This window comes from Cololabis saira, chromosome 7 (genome assembly GCF_033807715.1).
Source record: "Cololabis saira isolate AMF1-May2022 chromosome 7, fColSai1.1, whole genome shotgun sequence".
NCBI lineage: Eukaryota > Metazoa > Chordata > Actinopteri > Beloniformes > Belonidae > Cololabis > Cololabis saira.
In genome coordinates this window covers 19,250,428-19,275,466 of record NC_084593.1, presented here as the reverse complement: position 1 = coordinate 19,275,466, position 25,039 = coordinate 19,250,428, and the positions used below count along the sequence as shown (strand labels likewise).

At 44.3% G+C, this 25,039-nt stretch overlaps 1 protein-coding gene across 4 annotated transcripts in view; it reads right to left on the bottom strand.

Annotated features, from left to right (window-relative positions):
• The window catches only part of ebf1a (EBF transcription factor 1a), a 63,043-nt gene that overhangs the window by 19,964 nt on the left and 18,040 nt on the right, over positions 1-25,039 (bottom strand). For all 4 annotated transcript variants that reach the window (XM_061724932.1, XM_061724933.1, XM_061724929.1 and 1 more), the window contains exons 7-10: positions 7,271-7,352; positions 6,013-6,154; positions 3,555-3,685; positions 1,462-1,588 (exon numbers count right to left, since the gene is read on the bottom strand). In XM_061724932.1, the coding sequence (XP_061580916.1) occupies positions 1,462-1,588; positions 3,555-3,685; positions 6,013-6,154; positions 7,271-7,352 (482 nt within the window). The remainder of the gene's footprint in view (positions 1-1,461; positions 1,589-3,554; positions 3,686-6,012; positions 6,155-7,270; positions 7,353-25,039) is intronic.

The following is a 25,039-nucleotide window of genomic DNA, read 5'->3' as shown; positions in this document are numbered from 1 at the left end:
CAAACTCTATGCTCATCTTTCCCGTCACTCTCCACTTCTCATTCAAGACACTAAAAGGGAGAAGGCTCCTTCTCTTCAGGAGGGAGGTGAATGATACAAAGGACTGATTAAGTAGCTATGTGAGAGGTACAAATAACCACTGAGGGTACATAGCGGTGGCTGAACTGAAGTATGAGAAAAGTAGAGCTGGGATTTATGCCTCGCCACAGTTGGCTGTGTCACTGTGAAGAAGCCTGCGCTTGGCAAGCGGCATCACAGCGTTTGTGCTCAGCTCCCAGCAGATAACCTCTTGCCACCTCTCACCTGTTGATATTCTTCTATGTGCCTCTGTCGAAGCCAAAAGGTGGTGAGAAAAAAAGCGAGAGAAAGGTGAATTCATTCAAAGGAGCAAGTTTTGAATAAGTGAATGTGACAAGGTGAAAGAATGAAGGGCTGGGAAGCAATGGGGCGTTTATGCATACGGTTCCCACATGTCTGGCACATTAAGAGGCTCCGTACGCGCATATACACACCTGCATAAACTTTTATGCACACAGCTCTCTGAGTCTGGCATACTGCGGGGCCGTCAGACAGCTCTGGCATGCCAAAAGGCTGCCCATCCATCTGCCACCAGTTACGCGTCAACATGCGTGTGTTTGTTTGCAGTGCATTCACACATGCGTCCAAACAAACAGAATAATACTAGTGCAGTCTTTTCCATAAGTCCGCGAGCAACTATAATTGTGGCTCGTGGACATGGATTGTGTCCATGAACTGTAATTAGGACACATGGGCAAGATGCAGAAAAATGCACTCTGGTGATGTGACTCGCACGTTTTATTGCAATTGTGATTTTGTCAAATGCTGGCAATTGCAGTCAGGGCTTACTGCCTAAGTCTATCAGTGGTTGAGATTACAGACAGATTTATGTGATTCACAGTCTCCCCAGAGGACCTGCGGCCCTGCATCGGTTAGTCACCGCTTTGCATTCACTTATTCCACCATTGTAACACCGCGCACCCATAACTCTGACGTAACGCCCGAGCTGCTTATGCTCCTGCACACACCGTCAAAAGTCACTCTCTCTGCACGGAACTAGTTTTCTGAATCACACCTTCGATGGGGTTAATTCTTAATAATCCCTCCAATCAAAAGGCTAAACCTCCCCCTGACCTTCACCTGCTTCATAAAGGAGGGCAAATACTTTTTCCTCCTCTGATCTGCAGGCATTTTTTCACTGAATTATTGAGTCACGTTATTGGATTTTAAATTGTTTAGCATGCACATTTTTCTGCGGAAGCAGTGTAGAGGGATGACAGCATGTGAAATGTTCACCTCATCACTTTTAGCAGGTATAGCAAAGAAAAAAGAGGAAAAAAACTGAAACTAAATAGGCGAGTGTGTGAAGAATTCTGATCTGATTATGATGTGTTTTCCCTCCCAAGCTACACCCATAAATTGAAGAGAACCAAAGTGAAGTACCTGTGTAGATGAAGCGTCCAGGTGTGCCTTTGCAGAACTGTTTGGATTTGTAGGACAGCGTGACCTCCACAACCCCTGGGATGTGTCTGGGTGGAGTCTGCACACGGATAGCGTGGGGGGTGATCAGCTACGGACAAGCAGACAGGGCAGGCAGATTAATGCAGTGAAACATTACATCTTGCCATTTGCTCAGGAGACGACTCTCAGCTTGTCTCAGCCCTATTATTTGCAGCTTTGACTCTCTTTCTCTGGATAATAAGCCTGAAAATGTTGTGCTAGCGCCAAAGCCCTCAGGTGGCCTACTTGCCCAAGGCGATGTCCCTGTGCAGCTGAGGATAGTTATCAGTGCTGACATGGACTCTGTAAGAGGGGTTCAAAAGCAGTTATCTGTTTATGAATAAAAGACACTTTCCTCTGCAAGTAAATGTATAATACGCTTGTCTCGGTCGCCCCTGTCTTTGTGTCTGTCAGCTGAAGCTGTCTGCCTGCCGTTAGCCACATAAAAGCACCGTTTCTTAAACAGATTCACTTAATGTGGCTGATGAGACCACTTGCATTGTATGTGTGTGTATAGTGAAGAGTCTTTGAAGGAAAACGGCAACATGACAAAACACAGATGAGACCTCGCTGAGTGCTCATTTTTCTGCACACTATATGAACTAGCACTCAAAGCTAGCGGATGCTCAAAAGCTATCAGCACTGCTGCCAGCACTTTGTGTATGCAGATGTGTGTGTGTGTGAGTGTGTTGTTCAAACTGTCCCTTTCATTGCTCACTTAGCTAGGCTTTCATTCCACTATCGTCTGGCCTCACTCACCTCTCAGCAAGATAATATAGGAGCTTTTTATAGAATTATTCCTTTACTAAAGAGAAAGCTGTTTAGCTGCGCCGCTCGCTGACCTTCAATTTTACACATACACTACATTTACATTTTAGTCGTGTGGCAGATGCTCCTTACAAAGGGATTCATACTGTGCACATATTTCAAGAAAGCAGACTCTAATGCAGCCTAATAAAAGACAGGAGGGGTGGTGAACAGAAATGTGACAGAAATATTATCTACAAAAGAGAAAAATGAGACAGGCTGCTGCTCAGGTTGTGAAATATTTCTGATATCCATTTAAAAGGCTGCAATTAATTACAGTTTTCATCACTGATAAGCCTTTTCTTTATGATTTTAATTTTGTGATTATGTTCTTTGATATCAAAGTATGAGAAAAACAACAACAAATGAGTATTCCAAGACTCAAAAGGGTGTCATCTTTGGTTATCTTGTTCTCTCAAATGGATTCAGTCACAATGATGCAAAGACGGTAATATTTGTTTGTTCTGAGCCACAGTAATTAGCCAATGCAAATTTATGCAAGATCACCATTTGGGGAAAGTGAAGCACTAATATAATTCTGTAAAATTACAAGTAAAAGCCCCTCATTTAAAATTCAACTTCAGGAAAAATACATATGTAATGTAACAAAAACATACTGAATGTATTACAAGTAAAAGTGGTGAATCCAGAAATGTGTCTTTAGAGGCTTTAAAAAATATATAATATCCTTTTATTTTATTATAAAGGAAATTATGTTTTAAACTATTTTGTGTCCAACTGCAACTATTTTCATGACAGCATAATGTTTAGATAATATATCAAATAAGTTTAATCTGGAAGAAAAAAAATCTTAAACAAGTGACGAAAAGTATCAAAAGTCCTCTTACTGATTGACAAAACAGTTTATCTTATCAAATAAGTGGATCAACTCATCAATATTACCTTTTAGACAAAAATCATTGTAAGAAAAGTCACATCAGATGAGAGTTGCATATATAAAAATATATATATTTCTTACTGAGGCTGCATGAAGTAGGTGTATAAAGTAAAATATTTAATTCAATGTATATACATTGATGTAACATGTAATTAATGAAAAAAAAACTTGATTTAAACTGCCATACTCTCATGTCCAAGTCAAAGAGGTAATATACTCATTGTGAGGGGCCCTAAAAAACAGAATCATTGGATTAAAGCTTCTGCAGAATTGTTGAAATTGTGGTCAAGTTGCATTCATGTGAGACTTAAAGGACTAGACGGTGACCAACCTCGCTCCAAACTAGCATGGTTCCAAAAATGACTTGAAGGCCGTCAAAGAAGTTGTCCCCGATGATGATGACCGTTGCGCCCCCTGTGGTCCAGCCTTCACTGGGGCTGATGGCTTTGATGCTGGGAGTTGCTGGATAAATCAGACATAATTGATTAGACGCTAACTGGCCTAATGACAGACCAAAAGAGTCCTATCCAGCATGAACTGCAGCTTCTTCCTTCCATAGCTGCGTCTTTTACACACACACACACACACACACACACACATGCAGAAGCGCATAGATCACCTCTCGCCTCTCTCCCATGGGTCGGGGAACGGACGTGGAATACTAATCAGAGTGATTATACGCACCCCGTTATTAAACATCACCCCTGCCCTCTGTGTGAGGGCAGCGGCGTTGCGCTTGTTTTATGACACATGGCAAAGCGAGCGGGCGTGTAAATGTCAGGTGTGCTCAGTGTCTGATCAAAGGGCACGCGACCGGGGAGCGGAGCAGAGCCAACAGTAGCTCTGCCCTCTGAATAGGCTGCCTTCATTAACCAAACACTGAGCTGTGTGTCTCACATATCTGTATGGCAGCTATCCCCAGATTTCTGACCCCAGGAGCCCATAAAGACAAGCTCAGTTATGCTCCTGCTTCAAATATTTGTAAATTGTTCTGGATGCTGTCAGTGTTTTTCCTGGAAGCATATTTTTTGCATCTAATCAGACGAAGTCAAGGGAATAACAACAGTGGGCCGCATTTTTTAATAACTGGTCCTCAATGTGCTTTTAGACATTATCTGTTGGTGTTATAGATGTGGAGATTACTGGGATGTGATTGAAGGAAAAAAAAGAACAGCGTTGGGAAAATAAGTGTTTATACAAGCTAAATCTCCTCTCCTTAACAGATATGCAGCTTGTCAGACATGCTGCAATTCTGTAAAGCGGCATAATCCACTTTAGACTAGGCTGACTTTTTTCCCCGAAGCCTTGCCTTTGCTCTTTGCCTGACTCCCTGTTCTGTTGATCCTCCCCAACAAGCTGGAATGATATTTAGCCTCCTGATACGCCTGCAGAGATCAGCACTCACCGAGCAGCAATCTGTGGCTGTAATCATGGCCCTAAGATTCCTCCCTTTCACAGCCGCCGATATTATGTGCGCTATACGTGCATGTGTGTGTTTATGTGTGTGTGTGTGTGTGTGTGTGTGTGTGTGTGTGGATTAACCAGATGGTGGAACGTGAATCCGTGTGATAGGATTATACTTTGGGGTGTTCCTCAGTGCCATCTGTTCAACTCTATGCACTGCTCATCTATTACCGCTTGAAATGAGCCCCAAAGTTGTGTACCCGGCGCGCTGAGGCGCCAGAATGAGAAAGGAAAAGGTAAGATAAAAAAAAAAGAAAACAAATAGACATTTATCTCTTTTTCTATGATTTTATATTTTCTTCCTGGTGCACTTTTACCCCTACTTCCCCCTCTGTTCCCTCCTCTTGTTCCTCCTTTTAACTCTCATCACCAGAAGAACAGGGAATCAGAGACGAGGCGATTCCCGAGCAAATCTCTTTGGCACAGGGAACATCTGTTAGTGTACAGTGTGCACTCTTCTTCCTGTGTTAGATCCAAGTCTTCCTGACATCTTCAATATGTCTCGTCTTTGTGAACTTTTCTAATCATCTGTGAGACCAGTCGCAGGGACACGTGGTCCAATTTGTCTCTGGAGAATAGTCATTATAAAGAATTAACCATAACATTCAATCTTAATGCAATCTACTATAGGCCATCATGTAAATCCCTTCTTAGTTTTTTTGTCATTATCATCCCCGAGGTTGACTTTCTTCAAAGAAAAAAAATATGTTTCTCTTATTCAATGTCTGGGAAATCGAAATGAGAAAATAACTGGATTAGGGAGTTGGGAATCAGTGCAGGCTCCTAAATCATGTGCACATGTCATTATGAAGTATTAAAGGTTTGGGTTTGACTGTGCATGCTGGGGCGAAGGGGGGGGTGTATGCGTGCGTATGGGCATTTTAGTGCGTATATGGGTGTGTTTGAAAACCTAAGGGATGGGGAGTGATGGAGGGCTAGAGGATAAAAGCAGGTCTCCGAGGAAATAAAGCCAGTGTTGGCTTTAAGCAGAACAGACCTCATAAGACACATAGTGCTTATGCGAGGCAGAGGCCCAGAGGCACAGACCTGAGGGGAGCAAGCCACGAGGGAGCGACAAGAGACTCGCAAGCTACAACTCACTCCTCGGCTCCAGTTGGAAACCCAACAAGAGAGGAAAGTGAGAATCCGGGAGGAAACAGGGGAGAAACAAGAGAGAAACCGTGTTTGATGGGAACAGAGTGGAGCCAGACGGGAAGGAAGGGGATGAGAGCGGGAGGCAGGGGAGGGGAGAGAGGCAGAGAGAGGAAAAAGACAAAGAAAGCTATGATATACAGTCTGGGTTGTTTTGTTCTGGGGTTTAATACCGTGTTCCAGGTAGGACGGCGTTCCCTCCGAGGGGTCCAGTCTTCGAGCTCGGCGACCGTGTTTGGAGTTGTTGTGCACAAACATGTTGTCAGAGACGGCCAGGACATGACCCTCCACGCTCACCGTTGTCGACACGACCACCTGACAAACGGAAAGGCAATAAAAACTAAGAAAAATTGTGTAGAATAATAATATAAATCAATGATTGCCTGTTCAGATGACAGGAAAATAGCCATGGGCACATGTTTTCAACTTTTTTTTTTATTTCTATATTTTTATCCTGGTTTTTTCCCCCATTTTATCACCATTTTATCACATGTTTTCAACTTTTACGCTGGTATTTTAATGTGTTAAGAGTAGCTATGCCCGCTTACACATCCTGTTGTGGCTTCCACCAAGTCCTGAGAGAAATGCCAAGCTTTATAGAAAATAAAAGTCCTCCACTAATGCCTGTTTCAACCAAGTTTTGTGTCCTGAAAACAGCTAAAGGCTATATCTGAAAACGAACACCATCGGTGTTATGAGAACAGCAACCAAAAACCAGGATCTCTATGAGTTCCTCACTTAATGTTCTCCCCTTTCCCATTTTATGGGACATAAAAGTTCACTGGTCAGGATCTCCTCTAAAAACTTTGGCTCTCTCTGGTTAATGAATTTATAATGAACCCTTGTTCTAATATTTGGTTATTGGTTTATCGTAAGACAGAACTGGTTATCTATTTCTTGCACTTAGCAGATATTGTGCTCTTTAACACGGTCCCACCGAGATTAGTTTTATTCGTCCAAAGAGCAAAAGGAAGCACAATAAAGACTCAAAATGGCAGAATGACTTCACTTTCTGTGCTCCAAAAAATGTCGCATGCCCACATTTCTCTTTTGAAACTGTATCATGGACAATTTCTCCATGAAATAACACTGTTAATACATGAACAAGTCTAGAGAAAAGACACATGATTTGGCCTGAGCACCTGTGCAGAACGGCATGCAGAGTAAAACATCACTGCATCTGTCTTTGTGACACCACCACGTTGTGGACAAGAGTACGTTTGACATGGTTTATTGTGAGACTCGGTTGGTTCTATTGATTCCAGACTTTTCCGCAGACAGACACCTTGTCAATGCTTTGTTTTACTCCTCTCCACTTGTCTTGTAATAAAATACCGGAAGCACCCGTTTAAAATACTGAAAGTGCAGTTCTGGGGCCCCCATATATTCAGAGGGAGACCCATTACGTATTGAGTGCATTTGAACAGTCACCTGAAAGCGCCTCATGTCTCGAGGGTTTCCTGCATTCTTCAGACAGTTCTGGTTACACTTCAGGAAGAACTTGAGGAAGAACCTGCGTAAACAGAAAGTTCAGTGTGAGTCACTTCAATAAAACAAGATAAAACAGATTGCAAAAAAAAAAAAACCCAAATCAAACTGCAGTAAGACACGAGACTTATGTACTATCCAGCAGTTTTAGCTGAAATAACCAGTGGTGGACAGTAATGGAGTAAATTTACTTGAGTACTGTACTTAAGTACATATCCAGAGGATTTGTACTTTACTTGAGTATTAGATTTCTTTGGTACTTATTACTCTTACTTGAATACATTTCCAAGACAAATATTTTTACTTTTACTCGAGTAAATTTCTAGGAAGGCTGAAAAGTACTCGTTACTTTCAGGTCTGCTCTTTTTTCTTCTTCCCTAAAATCCTATTGGACACAAGCTGTTTTTGTCAAAGGAGGAGACCTATCACAGTGCACGCTCTCCACTGGGATGTACGTAAAGCAGAAATACGTCAAGCCTCCTCAAAACGATACCGCCAAAGTAGCCTGCGTTTGTCAAGACATATAATAGCCGCAACAATGGCTACGCCTGCTTTTTTTGTAAAGCAGTGGTCTTTGAGGGGGATCCAGACTTAGTTGGATGGTGCAGGTTAATTTGGTTTCAATTCATGATTGTTAATAAACTCTGCATCATCTGCTGTCCTCTTATGATCCCATTCATTTGATTTGTTTTTGGTGTTTTCTGCAGGTTTTATATAACATTGTGGTTCTAAAAGCAGCACATCAGTGCAGCTGGTTTCAAAGAGTTAATTCTCAGAAACAAGAGTTAAAAGATCCTTAAATTAATCTAGAAATAATATAGTAATTTACTGATGTGGAAAATAAGAAATGTACTCTTACTCTTACTCTTAATTTTACTTAAAGTAAATTTAAAAGCATTTACTTTTGGGTACTTAAGTACCTTTAAAAGCAAGTACTTTTCTACTCTTACTCGAGTAATATTTTGACTGAGCTACTTTTACTTGTAACGGAGTAAATTTTGACCAGTAGTATTTGTACTCTTACTCAAGTACTGGGGTCGAGTACTCTGTCCACCTCTGGAAATAACAGCTCTAAAACAGTGAGTAAGATGCTTCCTCATACAGTATATCCATCTCCAACCTATGGTCACGGCGTGCCGTTAACGCACCGGGGCAGACGCTCCCCCCTTCCCCCTCGCCACGCCGCTGTGTGACAGAGGTTGTGCTTTAGCTACTCTGCAGCATAGTGTTGCCATTCCTGCTGCTCTCAATCTCAGTGTGAGAGACCACATCAACAGCACCTGCCATGAATTATTAATAGGCTGAGATGGCAAGTATGGCTACCCACATCAATACTTAATGAGGGAGGGATGGAGGGAGGAGTAAAGGGGAGAGTCGGGGTTGTGTGGAGTGGGCGGGGCGGGTCCCAAACAGCAGGAAGGGGGACGGCTCACAATTTATCCCATCGTACCACCCTAAAGCTCCAGACCTGACAACTTCTTCTGTAAGTGAAACGGCGGTGTTGCACCTCTCTACGCTCTGCCGTCTGTCTCTCTCTGCACACACACACACACACACACACACACACACACACACACACACACACACACACACACACACACACACACACACACACACACAAATCAAATAAACCGGGAAAATAAACAGCAGTGTGTACAAATAAACTGGAACCCCCAAAAGGGGGGGAATAATACTACAACATTTCCCGCCCACACTCCACCCTCCTCCTCCCTTTGCGGTAGCTCAAAGAAGTGCTGACAGCTGAAACTGCTTACAATACAGATCTCCACCAGCCAGAGAGAGAATCACTCCTTTGCTCAGCTTTTCTTTCATATGTCTTATTTTCTCCCCACTGTTCATTTGTTATGGCTGCAATTCTGCACTGGGCAGCGTGTTTGGAGCCAACTGCCTTAGATATAATCATACACGAGCATCACACACACACACACACACACACACACACCCACGTGTCAAGAGAAACACAGAAAGCTGCCGCGCGCCTTGGACAATTGCTTCATGTGGACGAAGAAAAGAAAATGGAGCAAAGAAGATAAATAGACAGAGCCGAGTTCTGTCTCATTTCAAGAGCCAGCCGGCTGCTGTTTGCATTACAAGCGTCTGACGTAACACAAGGACTTGAGGGTTTATCCCCAACAACTTTTAAATGCATGACAGCTGGTTAGTGGTGGATGCTCTTCTCCTAGTAAAGATGAAAAAAAAAAAGCTTCTTATGATCTCAGTTGCAAACTGTTTCTGTGTGACGCTCTGATTTTTTTTTTTTCTTTCTTTCTTTCGGCTTTGTTTGCGTTCTGATTTACGGTCTTGCTGGCTCAAGAGAAACCAAGTCTGCATGAGAAGGCTGGGGGGGCCAACGGAGACGAAACACATAGAAAGTGTTAGAAAAGATAGAAGGAAGGGCAAGGTACCCCAGTACCGAAGTCTGCAAGGAGAGACAGACCACCCTCCTGTATATTTTAGAAGCTGTGGGCCGATAACTCAATAATTCATGACACAAAGAGATGGAGGGTTTTTTTTTTTTTTTTTTTTTTTAGACCCCACAGACTGAGGGTCTCTCAACTTTCTTATCTGCTGGAGGTCAGGGTGCAGCTGTGGGCTACATCCACTTGTCCAACACACTCCAGCTTCCCTGCTGCACCTCCTGTTTAATTCATTGATTCACCTCTTTCCCCAAAAGTCCTTGTCCTTCGCCGAGTTAGTCATGATGGATGGATGATGGATAAGTGGAAGGAGGAAAGTTTCGGTCACCTGAGTCAGAGGTGAGCAAACCACGGTATTTCCCGCGTGAATAAGTGGCAACGTTACGTGTCAGCACGCCCCCTTGATCTCCCGCGAGCGCATCATGCCATTCATTATTTACATGACTTTAGGTGTCTGGACTCAGCCACATAGAAACGTTACAAAACTGCAGCGAGCCGATTCCTCTGTGCGTCTCTCATCTTCCCGGGAGCAGAGGGACTGTCATCACAACGACATGCATTTACATGGATCAACAGCGTGTGTTTGCGTGTGTGTGTGTGTGTGTGTGTGTGTGTGTGTGTGTGTGTGTGTGCCAGGGTGGGAGCAAGACGGATAAAGAGCAATGTGTGTTGCTATGTAATAGCAAAGAGATTATTATACGGATTTATGAATAATCTGATTGACAGCTGACCGGTAAATATGGATGGGTAGCTGACGATGGCCTGTTAATCTTTTCTTTTTTTTTTTTTTTTCAACAATTCTGTGTGTGAGTGTGTGTGTTTCCCACTTTTTGATGGGTAGAAAAGCAAATGAATTGTTCATTGCAAGACCTCCCTGGGGTACAATAGCATCTGGGTGAGAAGCAATGCTTTAAAGGGACATATGGTGAAAAAAAAAATCAATTTCTCTGTGCTTGAGAGCATACTGTATATTTGAGTGTCCGAACTGACTACTGACTCAAAAGCCCCAACGGTTTTTCAGTTTAAAAATATGTCGCTCAGTGAATCGTTCAGGTTTGAAGAGTCATGACACTTCACGGACCAAATTAGAGTTAAAGTATCTGATTTTTCATATTCTTCTCCATCCAGCCTCTTCATCCATGAGAGGAGGATGGAGTGGACTGGAGCGGCTGACTTGTGGGTCCCATCAGGTGCCCTGCAGTCAGGCTGCATCATGCCATCCATTGTGAAGTGTGGCCATTCTGCTTGATGACAGCGGTCCCACCAGAGGCACCGTGCACACTTCAGAAGCCTCCGAGAAGAAACCATCCACTCTGCTCGGCTAAAGCTACGTGCCCAGGGATATTTTAGTCTTCACCTGTAGCTGAACCGCATCAATATGAACTCAGCAAATCAAGCTGGCCGGAAGTCAGACATAAGAAAACAACAGAGAATCCTGATGAGAAGCTGTGGGTAAACAAATCTCAGGGTCTCTGAAGAAATGTCATACAAATAGGAGGAGAGGTTCATTTTAGAAATGGAAAAGTGCAGTTTATTTGCCACCGCCAAGCTTTTTATAGGGATAATAATAGGAGGGAAAACTCACCTTCCATCCCAGATGCTGAAGTGAGAAATGTCTGCATGTCTGGGGTGGAAGATGACTGCTAAGCTACAACCACATCTCTAAATGAGCAGATTACCTGTAATCTCAGTTATCAAACCAAACAGGCAGTGCATGGGAGCGCTCCGGCTCACTGACTTCAGTGAACAGAGCTGTGCAGTCATGGGGGAAGAAGGTGCTTTCGCACTGCATCACTGTAGTTTTTGCCCAAATTATGTCATAGACACTTTATGATTACATTAAGTGTCATTTCTGACCAGCCAGAGGAATGAAACGTGTGATTAGGAATGGGCGATATTTTACCGTTCACGATATACCGTCAAAAAAATTCCCCACGGTAAGAATTTGTATCTCACGGTAAAAACGATAAATTCCCGTTGATAATGTTTTTGTGTAAAGTCGAATTTATGGTTCTGCGTTATGTAGGTGAAGGAAGGAAGGAAGGAAGGAAGGAAGGAAGGAAGGAAGGAAGGAAGGAAGGAAGGAAGGAAGGAAGGAAGGAAGGAAGGAAGGAAGGAAGGAAGGAAGGAAGGAAGGAAGGAAGGAAGGAAGGAAGGAAGGAAGGAAGGAAGGAATGAGCCAGAAAGAAAGAAAGAAATGAGCCAGAAAGAAAGAAAGAAAGAAAGAAAGAAAGAAAGAAAGAAAGAAAGAAAGAAAGAAAGAAAGAAAGAGAAAGAAATGAGCCTGAAAGAAAGAAAGAAAGAAAGAAAGAAAGAAAGAAAGAAAGAAAGAAAGAAAGAAAGAAAGAAAGAAAGAAAGAAAGAAAGAAAGAAAAAAGGATAAATTCCCGTTGATGACGTTTTTGTGTAACAAACATGGCAGATCTGAGAGCGAGATAGATTAAATAGTTACAAAGGTGGAGTTGAATTGGTATTTTTTTATCGTCATTTTTATCGTTATCGGGATAAATGCCAGAAATTATCGTGATACATTTTTTAGTCCATACCGGCCATCCCTACGTGTGATGCGACACTGAACCTCGCTGCAGTTTTATCGCACCTGCCTCATAGCCGATAAGCAGTGGACTTTGTCCCAGCATCAGCAAAGCAGCACAGAAATCAGATTCTCCCAGATTTGCCTGCTTCACTGGCTGTCTACGCCTTGCAGGACTCAATACCTACGGGTCATTGCTAGTGCTGGTCATGCCTGTGTGCATTTGAAGATTTTAGCAACACATACAGACCATTAATTCATATTTTGCAATTGTTTATTTATGCTGACTCGGACTCAATATTCTTCAACTTGTTTTTTTTCCTTATATTGATAGAAAAAACTTTGAAACAGCCTTTCAGATAATTATACAGCCATATGAAAACAGGGAATATTGTTTATGATTATATGCACAAAATGTGAAAAACTTCAAAGGATGTTTTTTGTCCCGGGAGGATATGGACTCTTCTATATCTTATTGTCTAGGCATGTATATAGCTTCAAAAATCAAACATTATGTCTTCTGAAGACATGTTTTTCTCTGTTTTACAAATCCAACCATTTCCTGCACAGATCCTCGTTTCCTCTTGCGTGTTTGTTTCTAGCAGGCTCCATGGCTACAAATATTACAAGTGCAAATTGCTGCAACGGCTGGATTAAATGAAATAAAACCATTTCGTTCTCACGTAATTACCCCCAAATCCAGAAATGGCTGTGGAAGTGAATTTGTGTAAATAACTGCTTGGCCTCGTGAAGCCTCGTGGCATAAATTTGTTAAAGTGAAAACGAACAAATAAACACATGCAGCTGGTCGCTGTGGTAATTTAATGATTTCACTCTTTCATCATATCATAACGGGCATTATTTGTCACTTTGGAGCAATTAAATACAAAATCATCCCCTGCCCATAAAAAAACAAAACAAGGAAAGCAATTACAACACAACTTTTAAGTAATCCCTGTAGCATCTAAATATTATTACGGTGGTGATAAAGATTGTCTGAGTGATTAGCTACCAGGATCAAAGCCTCCGAGGCGCAATTCTGTTATATTTTCTAATCATTTTCTTGCATTAGCCATAAATGAGGTAGAGTTGTTTTCCTTGTCAAATTTAACAGGGATAACTTTAAAACTATGCATTTTTTTTTAATCTTCCTTCATAGTTTATTGAAGTTTGTTCCTCCTTTTAGCCACTTGTGCCTTCTCTGCACCTCATTTCTTTATCCTTTGTTCCTCCTTTCTCTGCTCTCTCTGTTTTGTTCTGATGCATTACAAAAAAAAAAAAAAAAACTGCAGATGATGTCGTAACTCAGCCCTCTCCGCTCCCTCCATCCATTTCTGCTCTACAGATCATCTCCACAAGAAACGCACTGTGTCGGCTCCTAATATGCTTCATGAGCTGTGTAATTCACTGTGCTCCGGAGGGGAGCCATTTGTCTCGGGGGTTAACTAAGTGACACAACAGCACTTCCCCGTGCCTGTTAGCACCGTGGGACATGTTGAACTAATCTAGGCAGGTAGAAGGATGGAAGATGCTGCATTTTGGCAATTAAGCATTTCGATTTGTTCAGGAAATCGATCCTAATGAAGTCAGATGCAAACTCCGATTAAGTGCAAATATTTGTCAGCATACAGAACGTTACAGCAGAAAAAAAAACAGCGTAACAAATGGATCTTAAAACTAAAAGCAAAGTCTGGCAGGCAGACTGAATCAAATACCCACCTCAACTCGTGCTTTGTATATTTTCTTTTCCTCCTTCCTGTGTTTCATTTCTCATTTTCTTTCTTTTTCTGCAACTCTTTCTTGCGCTCTTTCCGCCATGCATCACTGACACTTCAACCAAGAGGCTGACTGGCTTGTTTTTGCGGTGACCTGTCTCCCCGCCTGCAGTATATGTTTAAGCATGGAGGCACACACTTGCACATGCACACATACACACACTAATTTAGGGAGATTTATGAGGGAGGCCTTGCACCAGGAGCCATGCAGGCTGACCCCAGGGGTGTAAGAGGGCATTGGATGGGGGAGGGGCTCTGGCTCCATGGGGGGGGTACATTAATAATCCAAAACCAGGTCCGTCTCTGGGTCTGTTCCTCGGTCTGGGACGCCAGGCTGAAAGCATCTGCAATGTCCCATTTCAGATAGACTGAAATAGAAACATCAAGTTGTACATATTTGACTAATCGATTGATGCAGAAATATAACTTTACCAAAAGGGGGAGCAAACAAAACTGGTAAAGGAAATGAAACCAACATGGACAATGAGATAGATGGACAAGAAGCTCATACTCATACACACACACACACACATTCCTTCGGAGTGCTTTTCCTCAAAGTAGTGGTGGCCACTTCTATAATGCCATCATGTCTATCTTAAGTGTCATGATTTATTCAAATAGAACATCTCACTGCGCTGAAAAATTCATTTCCAGCTCAGTCCGTGCATGCCTCGTCCCATCCTCCTCTTTATCTCCTTGATGTGTGTGCATGTCATGTCATCTGAATTTGCCCTATCGTTAAATATTTCTCAGAACAAATGGACCCTGGAGGAGGGAGGCGGCGGGGTTGAGGGGGGAATCCATGCTGTGCCGCTGCCGCTAGGGGAGAGACGTCGCCTGGGAGAGATCACTCCTTGCCTCACCCCAAAGCTGAGGCTCAAGTCCCAGCTTGGGGACAGAAGTCCCAGAGACACTTAAGAAATTGTGTTTCATCCATTTCTTCCAAAAAGGGATCATTCAAAATTCAACTGAGAAATCATCCAGGAGGCTTGGGAAGGCCTGGGAAGAGTTCTCTCCAGTTTTGTGAAGAGTGATGGAGAAGTGAGTGCTCAGCTCAACAGCATGCGGCCTGATAATATCACTACCTGTGGGCCGACTTTTAAATCCACTGCAACAGGGCGGAAAAAAACTACAACCAAATAAACATCTGTGCATGCATGTTTGTGTATCTGTGTCGGTGTATCAAAGCCATGATGAATAAGAGGCTGTCTGGGTGATGGACAATCTTGGCAGGCAGTGCTGATTGAAACACTTCCTTTGTCGGGCCCGGCCCATTAATCTGATGGAGACAGAGACAAAGAGAGAGAAGGAGAGAGGCTCCAGGCCCCCAGACCACAGGAGTAATGAAGGGTCCTGGTCCCACTCACCTCATCGCTGTCCTGGCATGCTGAGACGCTGTGCTACCCTGTCCAGCCCCGAGCCCTGCCCTCATGGGACTGACCAGTGAATAATGGCCCTGTCATCAGCCGGGGTGGACACCGCTGCACAGCCGGAGGGTGTGTGTGACCGTGCATGTTTGTGCGTCCGGCCACAGAGCCCCCCCCCCCTCTCCCCGCACACTCATTTACCCTAACTGGTCTCCTTTCTGCCTTAGTTGAAGACTGATGCATTTATATTGAATAGTGTTGATTTAAGCACATGTTAAACGTAATGCATAATGCATCCACTATATATAGCTTGATAAAGAGCATTGTGTCAACCCGGGACCAGACCGATACATTGTGGGGATGAATGTGCTGCTCGCAAAAGTTCTTTCTTTTTTGTTCCATTTAAGCACCGTATTAAATCATAACTATGACTGTGACTGTACACAGGCTCAAGGTTACGCTTGTAAATGCAGCAGGATCAGATATCAGAGGCTTAATTAGTGTGTCTTGTTTGTTCTTGGGTGAAAAGTTGTTTCTTTCACGAGTCTTAAGGGGGGAATATGGCAGCAGAAAGTGGGAGAGGCCGTGAAAAATGTGAGACAGAAAGAGCGCTTGTGGCAGAGGGAGACTGATTCTGAGCAGAGACGCGTGGCTTCCTCTGGTGTTTGGAGGTGTGTTTGTGTGCATACATGTGCATGCATGTGTTTTGGCCTTGCGTCCCTTTGTGTTTATCAAACATATTACAGCTCCTTCTAGATTCCTCACCTGCAAACCCCCAGCCTGCTACATATGGCCCACCAATCACAAAATAAGGAATCATGCATACATTAGCATAGCTAATGGCCTACCCTCTCCATTTAATATGCAAATTTCCTGAAACATTACTGAATGCCTTCTGTTCTAAATGAATAAATTTGAATTGCAATTAGAATAATCCTTTATAATTAATGAAAACTGTCAATTTTGGTTCATAAGTAATTTGATTAAAGTGGTGATGGGACACTTGTGAAGTTCATCGAGCTGCGAGGAGTGTGAGCACACACTCGTATGCACGCGAGTGTAAGCGCACATAAGATATAAGACGGCCAGCAGCAGAGCTGCATTATTGATGACAATGATTAATAAACTTATGAAAGTGGTTGTCACGCAAAGCAGACCTTCTTATTTTCCTCCAACACAACTTCTTTCCTTTACCACTGTGGAGGGACAACAGATCAATCATGCCTTTCTGCTGCCTGACGGACAGGGAAAAGTGAGGAAGTGATTGAAGAGGTTTCCCGGCCTTGTGGTGCTGTGTCAGTGGCCTGTCTGTCCAGCGGGAGACACTGATGGACTGTCGAAGCAGAGAGGGAGCTGCACTCGCACATGCCAAGTCATTACAGGCGGGATGAAACGCTGCTGTTTCTCACAGGCGGATGTTGCAGTCAAGCTGTTAGTTGGGATTTTAGCTTGTTATACCCCGTTACGAGGAGCAGGATGGAGCAATTGTGCCTGACTCTTCATCAGTGCCCTGTGCTTTAGCTTTTCACACATGCTGCGCTCTGCTACTACTGAAAATGAGGGTGTCGCTTAAATTAAGGTCACTCAGCTGCATGAAATTGTTGCAGAGCGGACTGCACGTGCATCTCTTCCAATTACAAGGTATGTATTTGGCAAGTACACTCATGTTTGTGCGGCATCTACAGCGTGTGAACAGGAGTGTGTTTGCATGGCTCCAACCCAGTAATAATGGTCCAGATAGTGTGGAGCCTTGCAGACTAATTAGCCAAATCACTGAGAAAATAGCAGCCTGCTAATTAATGGGTATTATGGCATTTCAGAAGTCACTGCTCTAATTGGGAGAGAACTGAGCCTTGGATTTCCATACTCCAGTAAAACTGCCTTTATCCATCCATCCATCTAGCTGTTGGTCTGTCTTCCTACTTGGCATGCTTGCTTTTAAACACAATTCACATATATGCGGGTAAAATAATTACACCACATACACTCGCATTTTCAAATGTGTGCATGCACACCTTGTGCAAACACTGCCAACTCTCTACACTTATAAACCAACTGCACCATCAGTTTTGCTATAACCTCAAGGAGAACACTCCTCACACCTGGCCTTTTACCTTTCACGTTAAACTGATTAAATACATTTTTATTGCTCTGAGAGGAAGAAAACCCAGATGCAAGAGAATTGGTGAGTAATATAACCCAACTGAATAATTCCCTTTCTTAGTTTCCGTGTGTGTGTTCCTCGCCAACCAGCCCTTGGATACACATGCATACATGCATATCCCCTATAGACTCCTCTTAACCCTATCAGACGCTGAGACAATCAAAATAGATTTGCATTCAAATGCCACATGCTCTGTATCAAATATCAAATCAAGCTGGAGTCACTGAGACAGACAGACGATCGCCTCCTCCCTGCTGCCTCCACCTCCTCCTCTTTTCTGCTCTCAGGGTCCCAGGGACTCCCATTCTCTCTCGGACGAGCTCTATGGAGGACTGACAAGCTGTGGCTGGGGCTTGATTGACAGCCTGTTGATGCTTATTTCACACACACACACACACACACACACACACACACACACACACACACACACACACACACACACACACACACACACACACACACACACACACACACACACACACACACACACACACACACCTCCCCCTACCGGTGTGCTGGTCTGGGTGTCAGTGATAGCTCCTGGGCTTGTGCCCCTGCAGGCTGCACACGACTATACATACAAATCACGGCATGTCAGCCTTGTGAATGGACCTATTTTGACTTTGTCCTTGTAAAGTCAGGCCCCCCTGGAAGCAGGCGGTATCTGTATCCTGCCTCTTTTTCTACTTTCCCTCTCATTCTTAGATGCACACCGGCATATGCACGGTGAAACTTTCACAGCAGCCGCCAACTCACACATCCTCACGTAAGTGCAGAGGCACACACACACACACACACACACACACACACACACAGGAAAATGGCACATTTGAATGTGGTGCTAATGGGCAGCGCCTTCCAGGGGAAGGGTATAAATACATCAACAACAACACAAGCACATAGACAGTCCACACACATCATAACAGCCAGGACCCGGGGCCTAATCTCACACACTCAGCTAGTACACCTGGTTAATGTTAAGAGGGCAGTTATAGTCAATTACATTCCCATATAATGCATAAACCTCCACCCTGCCAGTGCAGGGAGAGTAATTGAAAACAGGCGCCGAACGCACCGGGGTCCAGGCAAAAAGTCAGCTTCCCACCCTTGACTTTGCTGTTTTCTCTATATGCGCCGTCTTCCCGTGCCATATCCCAGAGTCCTTGGGGCAAATGTAAAGGGGGGAAAACGGGTGGGGTTGCCATTTGGATATAAGACAGCAAAAAGAGCAAAGGAGGACGTGGCATCCTCTGAGGTACAGCGGAGAGGAGGACAAAAGGAGTGGGAAGGGGAGGACGGCGAGGGCTTTGTCTCCCAGGTGAGGTCCAGGGGAGGCGCAGTTAGGGTCGTGGTGGGAGGGCGGCGGACGGGTGGTGATGTTCCATTTGGGAACGGGTGGGGGGGTCGAGGGCGGGGTGGTGGGACGTGGGGGGGGGGGGGGGGGGGTAGCGGTTGTAAGTAGGAGTTTGAGACTGACAGGTGACATTACCCTGCGTCATGGCTGGAGGGACAGAGGGACAGAGGGCGCGATGGTTATCCAAGCAGAGAAATGTCACTGTCCAGACACTGCTGTGACACACACACAAGCACACCAAAACAGGAGCTGCACAGAACACACACACACACACACACACACACACACACACACACACACACACACACACACACACACACACACACACACACACACACACACACACACACACACACACACACACACACACACACACACACACACGAGCACTCAAAGATCCAGGACAAAGGAGTCTGGAGTCTTTGAGAGTGAAAAAGGCTGGCTGCAGTTGGCGGAGATGGATAGATTAAATCCTCTCGATTTAAACAAAAAAGAAACTAGAGGATTAGAAAGAAGAGACAAAAGCAAAAGAAGAGGCTAAGAGTCACTATATGCTGGATGTCAACAACTTAGTAATATTCAGATTGTCTTCTTTACCTCCCTTTTGTTATGCTGCTTCTTTCTTTGTATTTTTCTCCGTTTCAATCTGCTCTTTGGTGTTTTCATTAAAGCCTTTCCTCATTTTCGGCAAAGCTTATAAAATGTCCATATTGCTGCTCATTCGACCCCATTGATTTAGTGTTTGGTTAAATATTCACGACTGTGGATGCAATTAACATGCTGTTAATGAATAATTGATCGCATCTTAAGCGGCCATAAAACTCATGCATATTAATTATTGAAACAGGAAATATGAAAAAAGCAGCCTTCCTTGTTTTGCCACAATCAACCTTCTTCAAATTTTTTTAAGTCAGGAAGGCACGGTAAAAGTATTTGTGGTGAAAAAGTGCAGCTTACGAGTCTGTGTGTGTATACGGAAAAGAGATGGGAACCGGAAAGTGATATGAACACTATGCAAATGCTCCCATAAACACAGGTTTAACAACTCTTACAAGCATTTGAGCTGCCTTTAAGTATCCATTCTACTCCCATTCATCTCACCAGTGAGCGTGTGAGTGTCTGTGCACCGCGCAGCTCGCTGCACTGTGGAGTACAGTTTTCTGGTGAGCGTGGTGTTGACAGCTTCAGTGCGACAGAGGTGGAAGCTGCCGGTTATGAGAGGCAAGTGTTTACCATGAGTGAACAGACCCCAAAAAAAAAAAAAAAACCCAACAAATCTCAGGAACACAGCAGGCTTGTCATTGAGCGAGTGGAGATCAGTCAGCCAACAATGAGCTTTCCTCTCCCGCCGCGTCTCCACTGTTTTGTGGTTATAGGCTGATGTCGCCCCTGGCGCCTCCCTGGATCCTGGTGGGTGTAGAACAATTGCACGGAGCTGGAGATGGGGGCGGGAATCAGCTCAGATGTGCCCCACGTTAATGCTGCAGTGCACCTGTGGTCAGGTAAACAGTCCTCTAAAAGTGTGTGTATGCATGAAAGCAAAAAAACGTACGTTTGTGTGTATTTACACGCAGCTTTGAGGGGTTAAATTCATTATCCGTACATCCTGCACTCCTAAAGCACTCTAAAATGCCCTGACATGTAAAAACACATCCCAGGAGCAACCACACACTCCAGGAAAACACCACTTTACATCATCGCTTGTTATTTATTTAGCACACAAAAAGCTCTAGAGGTGTGCGTGTTGTGATATCCCCCCCCCCCCTTCCATCCCCATCTCCATCTCTGGCACCTAACTAACTGCTCTGCAACGTTGGTGCCTCAGAGCTAAAAGTGACAAGCTGTCAATTGTGTTCCAATATTAACCCCCTCTCCATGTCTGCATACCCGTCTTCCTCCGTGTGATGTGAGCTTGATCAAAGAAGCAGCACTTTGGTAAAAATAACCGAGAAGAGTGAGATGGAGGACACCATGCTGCTTAAGGACTGATGAGCGATGGCCAGTCTTTCAAAACACCGTCTTCCACTTGTTTTCCTCTTCTTAGCAGTCTTTCTCATTATCAGTCTCCCGAACAAGCGATATGAGATGTTGGACGAGCACGTTTCACTATTTTCCTATATTGCCAGGCAGTAAACGGTAGTGGTTCGCGGACTGTACGCTATACAACTTTATGGTGCAGGAAGAGTCTGTGTGATTAAGCTTTTTATGTGCAGGGAAACACAGTCCTCGCCAACATTTCTCTTTTCATTCTGCTATTTTAAAGATAGTCTAAGCGGGCTGCTGGCTGAGGGTATAAAAGTGAGAAGCAGACCATGCAGAGAGAGACGGAGTTGGATAGGGGAGATGCTCCGAGTCTGCGTTTCATCTTGACTTCTCCAGGTTCACCGAGCGGTGAAGTTCCTCAAACTACAACTACAAACTGCACCTTCTGATATCGGGAAAAGGCGGGGCTGTGGGGGGACGGGGATGGAGGGTGAGTAAAGAAGAAAAAACAGAGAGAGGGAAAAGAGAAGCAGGAATGGGTGGTGGATCTCTCTGTAGCTAATTCTCTGAGTGTGGGAAAGCAGAGCACCTAACACAGGTTGGCCTGCTTTCAGTAATGAGTTTGATTCTTCTCTCTGCCTCCTCAGTCTCACGGGGGACCGAGACTGCATAATAACATCCTTCACACACACATATTCAGTCACACATACACACAGGCACAAACAGGTCTATGGGGATCTAATTATTCTCACCTGTGTTAATTATTGCTGTAAGCCAATCAGTGGACTCTGTGCTAATTAGGCAGTGTTAGGTCTGATTAGTGTTTTGCAGCAGGCCCACTCAAACTGTTATCTACCATACTAGTCCCCTCAGGCGAAAGAGGGGAGAGAACAGGTGGATGCTTGCCCTGTGTGCGTTTCTGTGTGTGTGTGTGTGTGTGCTCATCCTTAGTGATAAATAACTGAAGGACAGCATAAATTCATAACAAAAACATCAGATTCGGTTGGAATCAAACTTCCCTCAAACAAAACAATGTATGCCATCAGTTGAACCGGTCCCTGCCCTCTCAGTTAATTGGTTTGGGGTCATTTCTTTCATCTGGACAAACAGCCCCCGTGCCCTTTTAGTTAATGAGGGCTGATCCAGGATCAGTTCTGCCACTAATGGCTCTGCTTTTGCCAGGATAACCCCCCAAATTGATCCACACGTCACGCAGCCCCCATCCCGACCCAGAGGTGGTGCGTGTGTGTGAGTATGTGGGTGACTGTGTAGAAGAAAAAACAGAAAAGAGAAAAGAAGTGGGTGTTAAATGTATAAATGGGGGTTCAGTGGGTGACCTCCCAGATGGGGAAAATGAAAAAACAAAGATGAGAAGAAGAAGAGGTAAAAGAGAAGGAGGGAAGAAAGAGGGAGAAGGAGGCTGGAGGAAACCTTCCTCTTATGACACCATTGATTTTCCTTCAGAGGCTTGAGCCTGTCACTACTGAACACTTGGTGCCCCGGTCCTCCACACACGCACCCGCCCAATCACACACACACACACATACAAACTCAGTGCCCTGACCTCCACGTGTGCCTGCTGGTCCATACTGGGTCTAATGACACCGGGGCCTCCCACAAATCAATACTAAGCTGTCACTCAGCTGGGAAGCACGCATACACTCACACACACGTGCACACACAAAAGCAGTCTGACAGATGCAGACACACACACACACACACACACACACACACACACACACACACACACACACACACACACACACACACACACATGCAGGGTGGGGTGTACGTTTGCACATTTGTGTATGCTGGAAGCGATGTTTTCTACAACCTCAGCAGATGCCCTCTTCCTCCCCCCTTGGCCAACAATCTCCCACCTACACACACACACACACACACACACACACACACACACACACACACACACACACACACACACACCACCACACGCTGGACTAAAGCCATATTCTCTTTCCACTGCCGTTTTCTCACCCTCCTGCCACCTCTCGCTGGGAAGAGTCCTGCTGTAATATTGATGAATGAGGATGAAGGCCTTATACAAAGTGATGGGTCCTTGTGATTGTAGATTATAAACTACCATCGATTTCATGCACCTGCCTATGCACGCATGCAAATGCACACAAGTGCCTTCGCTCAGGCGTGCGAGAGGAAGACTTTCTCCCTCCCTATCGTCCTTTTGCATGTCGTTCCCTCACCATCTTCTCCTCTTCTTCTTCCCACCCCCCCCCCCTTTTCCTCTTCTATCTCCTCCTCCTCAACAATCTCAAGCACCCATCCGCCTCTCTCCATACACAACTCAAGTGCCACTTAGAAAACCAGACTCCAATCTTGAGCCAAACTCTCCTCTTCAGAGTTTCAGTGTGTGTCTGACTGTGTCACCATGGGACTTCCTGGTGTCTGGGAGTCAAGATCAGCAAACAAAGTCCTCCCTCCTTTCATTCTAGACAAACAAGATAATTTATGTCCGACTAAAAAGCTGTTGACTGTGAAAAGCTCTGACTAAAAACATTTGTTTGTCTCTGTTAAATCACTAATTACAGCCCGGCTGGCACAACACAGGGCAGATGCAGGCTAATTCACCATTAGGCCGTTTGGTGTTTATTAAACTTTTATAATGTGATCACTCTGATAACGGCGCAATTGTTTCCCTGGGCGTGTGTGATTATGGTGTTGTACCCCTCTGTCCCCTCCTTATAATGTCTCCCATTGCGTGCACGTGCTGGTATGTGTGTGTGTGTGTGTGTGTGTGTGTGTGTGTGTGTGTGTGTGTGTGTGTGTGTGTCTTGGAGCTTGTGGAGCAGTGTTTTCCATTTCTCATTAGACGGGCACAGACTCCCGCTGCAGGGTCAATGAAAGGGGGAGAGAGGGTGCGTGGTTGAGCGTGTGCAAGCTTTTGTGTGTGTGTGGAGGGGAGTGGGGTGTAATGAGCGCAGGAACATAATACTACGGCGTCCATTAATGCTCTGAGGCAGTGACATTAGGCATACTTAACTAATAGAGCCAGTCTCTGCAATTACCCACTGTTATCACTGCAGCTTTAGAGGGGAACCGGCTTTAATAAATGTTTGGAGTAATGTGATAAATGCCGGGTTTGCTCATTTGTAATCTACACTGCGGGACAAGGGGAAGCATGTGGATCTAATTGTTTTCCTCCACATTCAAGGATGTACAGAACCGTGCAAAAGTCTCAGGTACATCTCATCTTGTTATTATATCAAATTTTTAAAGACGTCCTTACTGTCTTTAAAAAGTGTCACGCTGAACGTAAAACTGGGTTTACCTTGGCACAGTTGAATAAAGACAGTTTGGACATGCGGTGAAACTCAAATCTTAGTGTCACTTCCCATATTCGAATTTCACTATTTAAATAGTTATCTGAAAAACGATCCCAAAAACTGCATTAAGAAACGCACGTTAACTTGTTTATATGCGCCTCCGAAATTTAGCAAAGACCAGCCCACTTTCTGCTGAGCTCAGGAATATCAGCTGTACCGTTGACTTCTACAAGGATACGAAGAAGGATGAAGATGTTGAGTTCCAGGTTGTTCAGAAGATGTCGGTACACATAAGAATCCATTATTGTTATTATGCAGAGTACGATGAAGCTGTGTATGTCTTGAGCCTCTTGGCATGTGGGCTGGTCCCTGCCCCAGCGATGTCACGTGGCCAGTGCGCCACAGTTTCAAGAAGACTCAAACAACCATATTGGTTGCTTGAGTGCCTGAGTCTCTGAAACAACCAATGTGGTCTGAAGAGAAGTTTTGAAGCCTATTCTTTGTACGGCGTGCAAATATGTTGCTTGGGAAGCAAACAGGAACTCCTTCAGCCAAAATCCACTGAAATAGCTGCCGGCAGACGTTTACGGCACTAAATCGTTTTCACATGTTGATTTGATGGTGAGATTAGAAATGACTGTGTCATTTAGCCGACGCTGGGTTATTACAAACTACGGTTTGGTAGCATCACGGTCATGGATGAGGAAGTGATACTGGCTACCCATTGGCTGAGCTGACTGTCAGTCAATAATACTAGAAATAAATGTAATGCTGATGTGGTGCATAAACCTGGATGTGA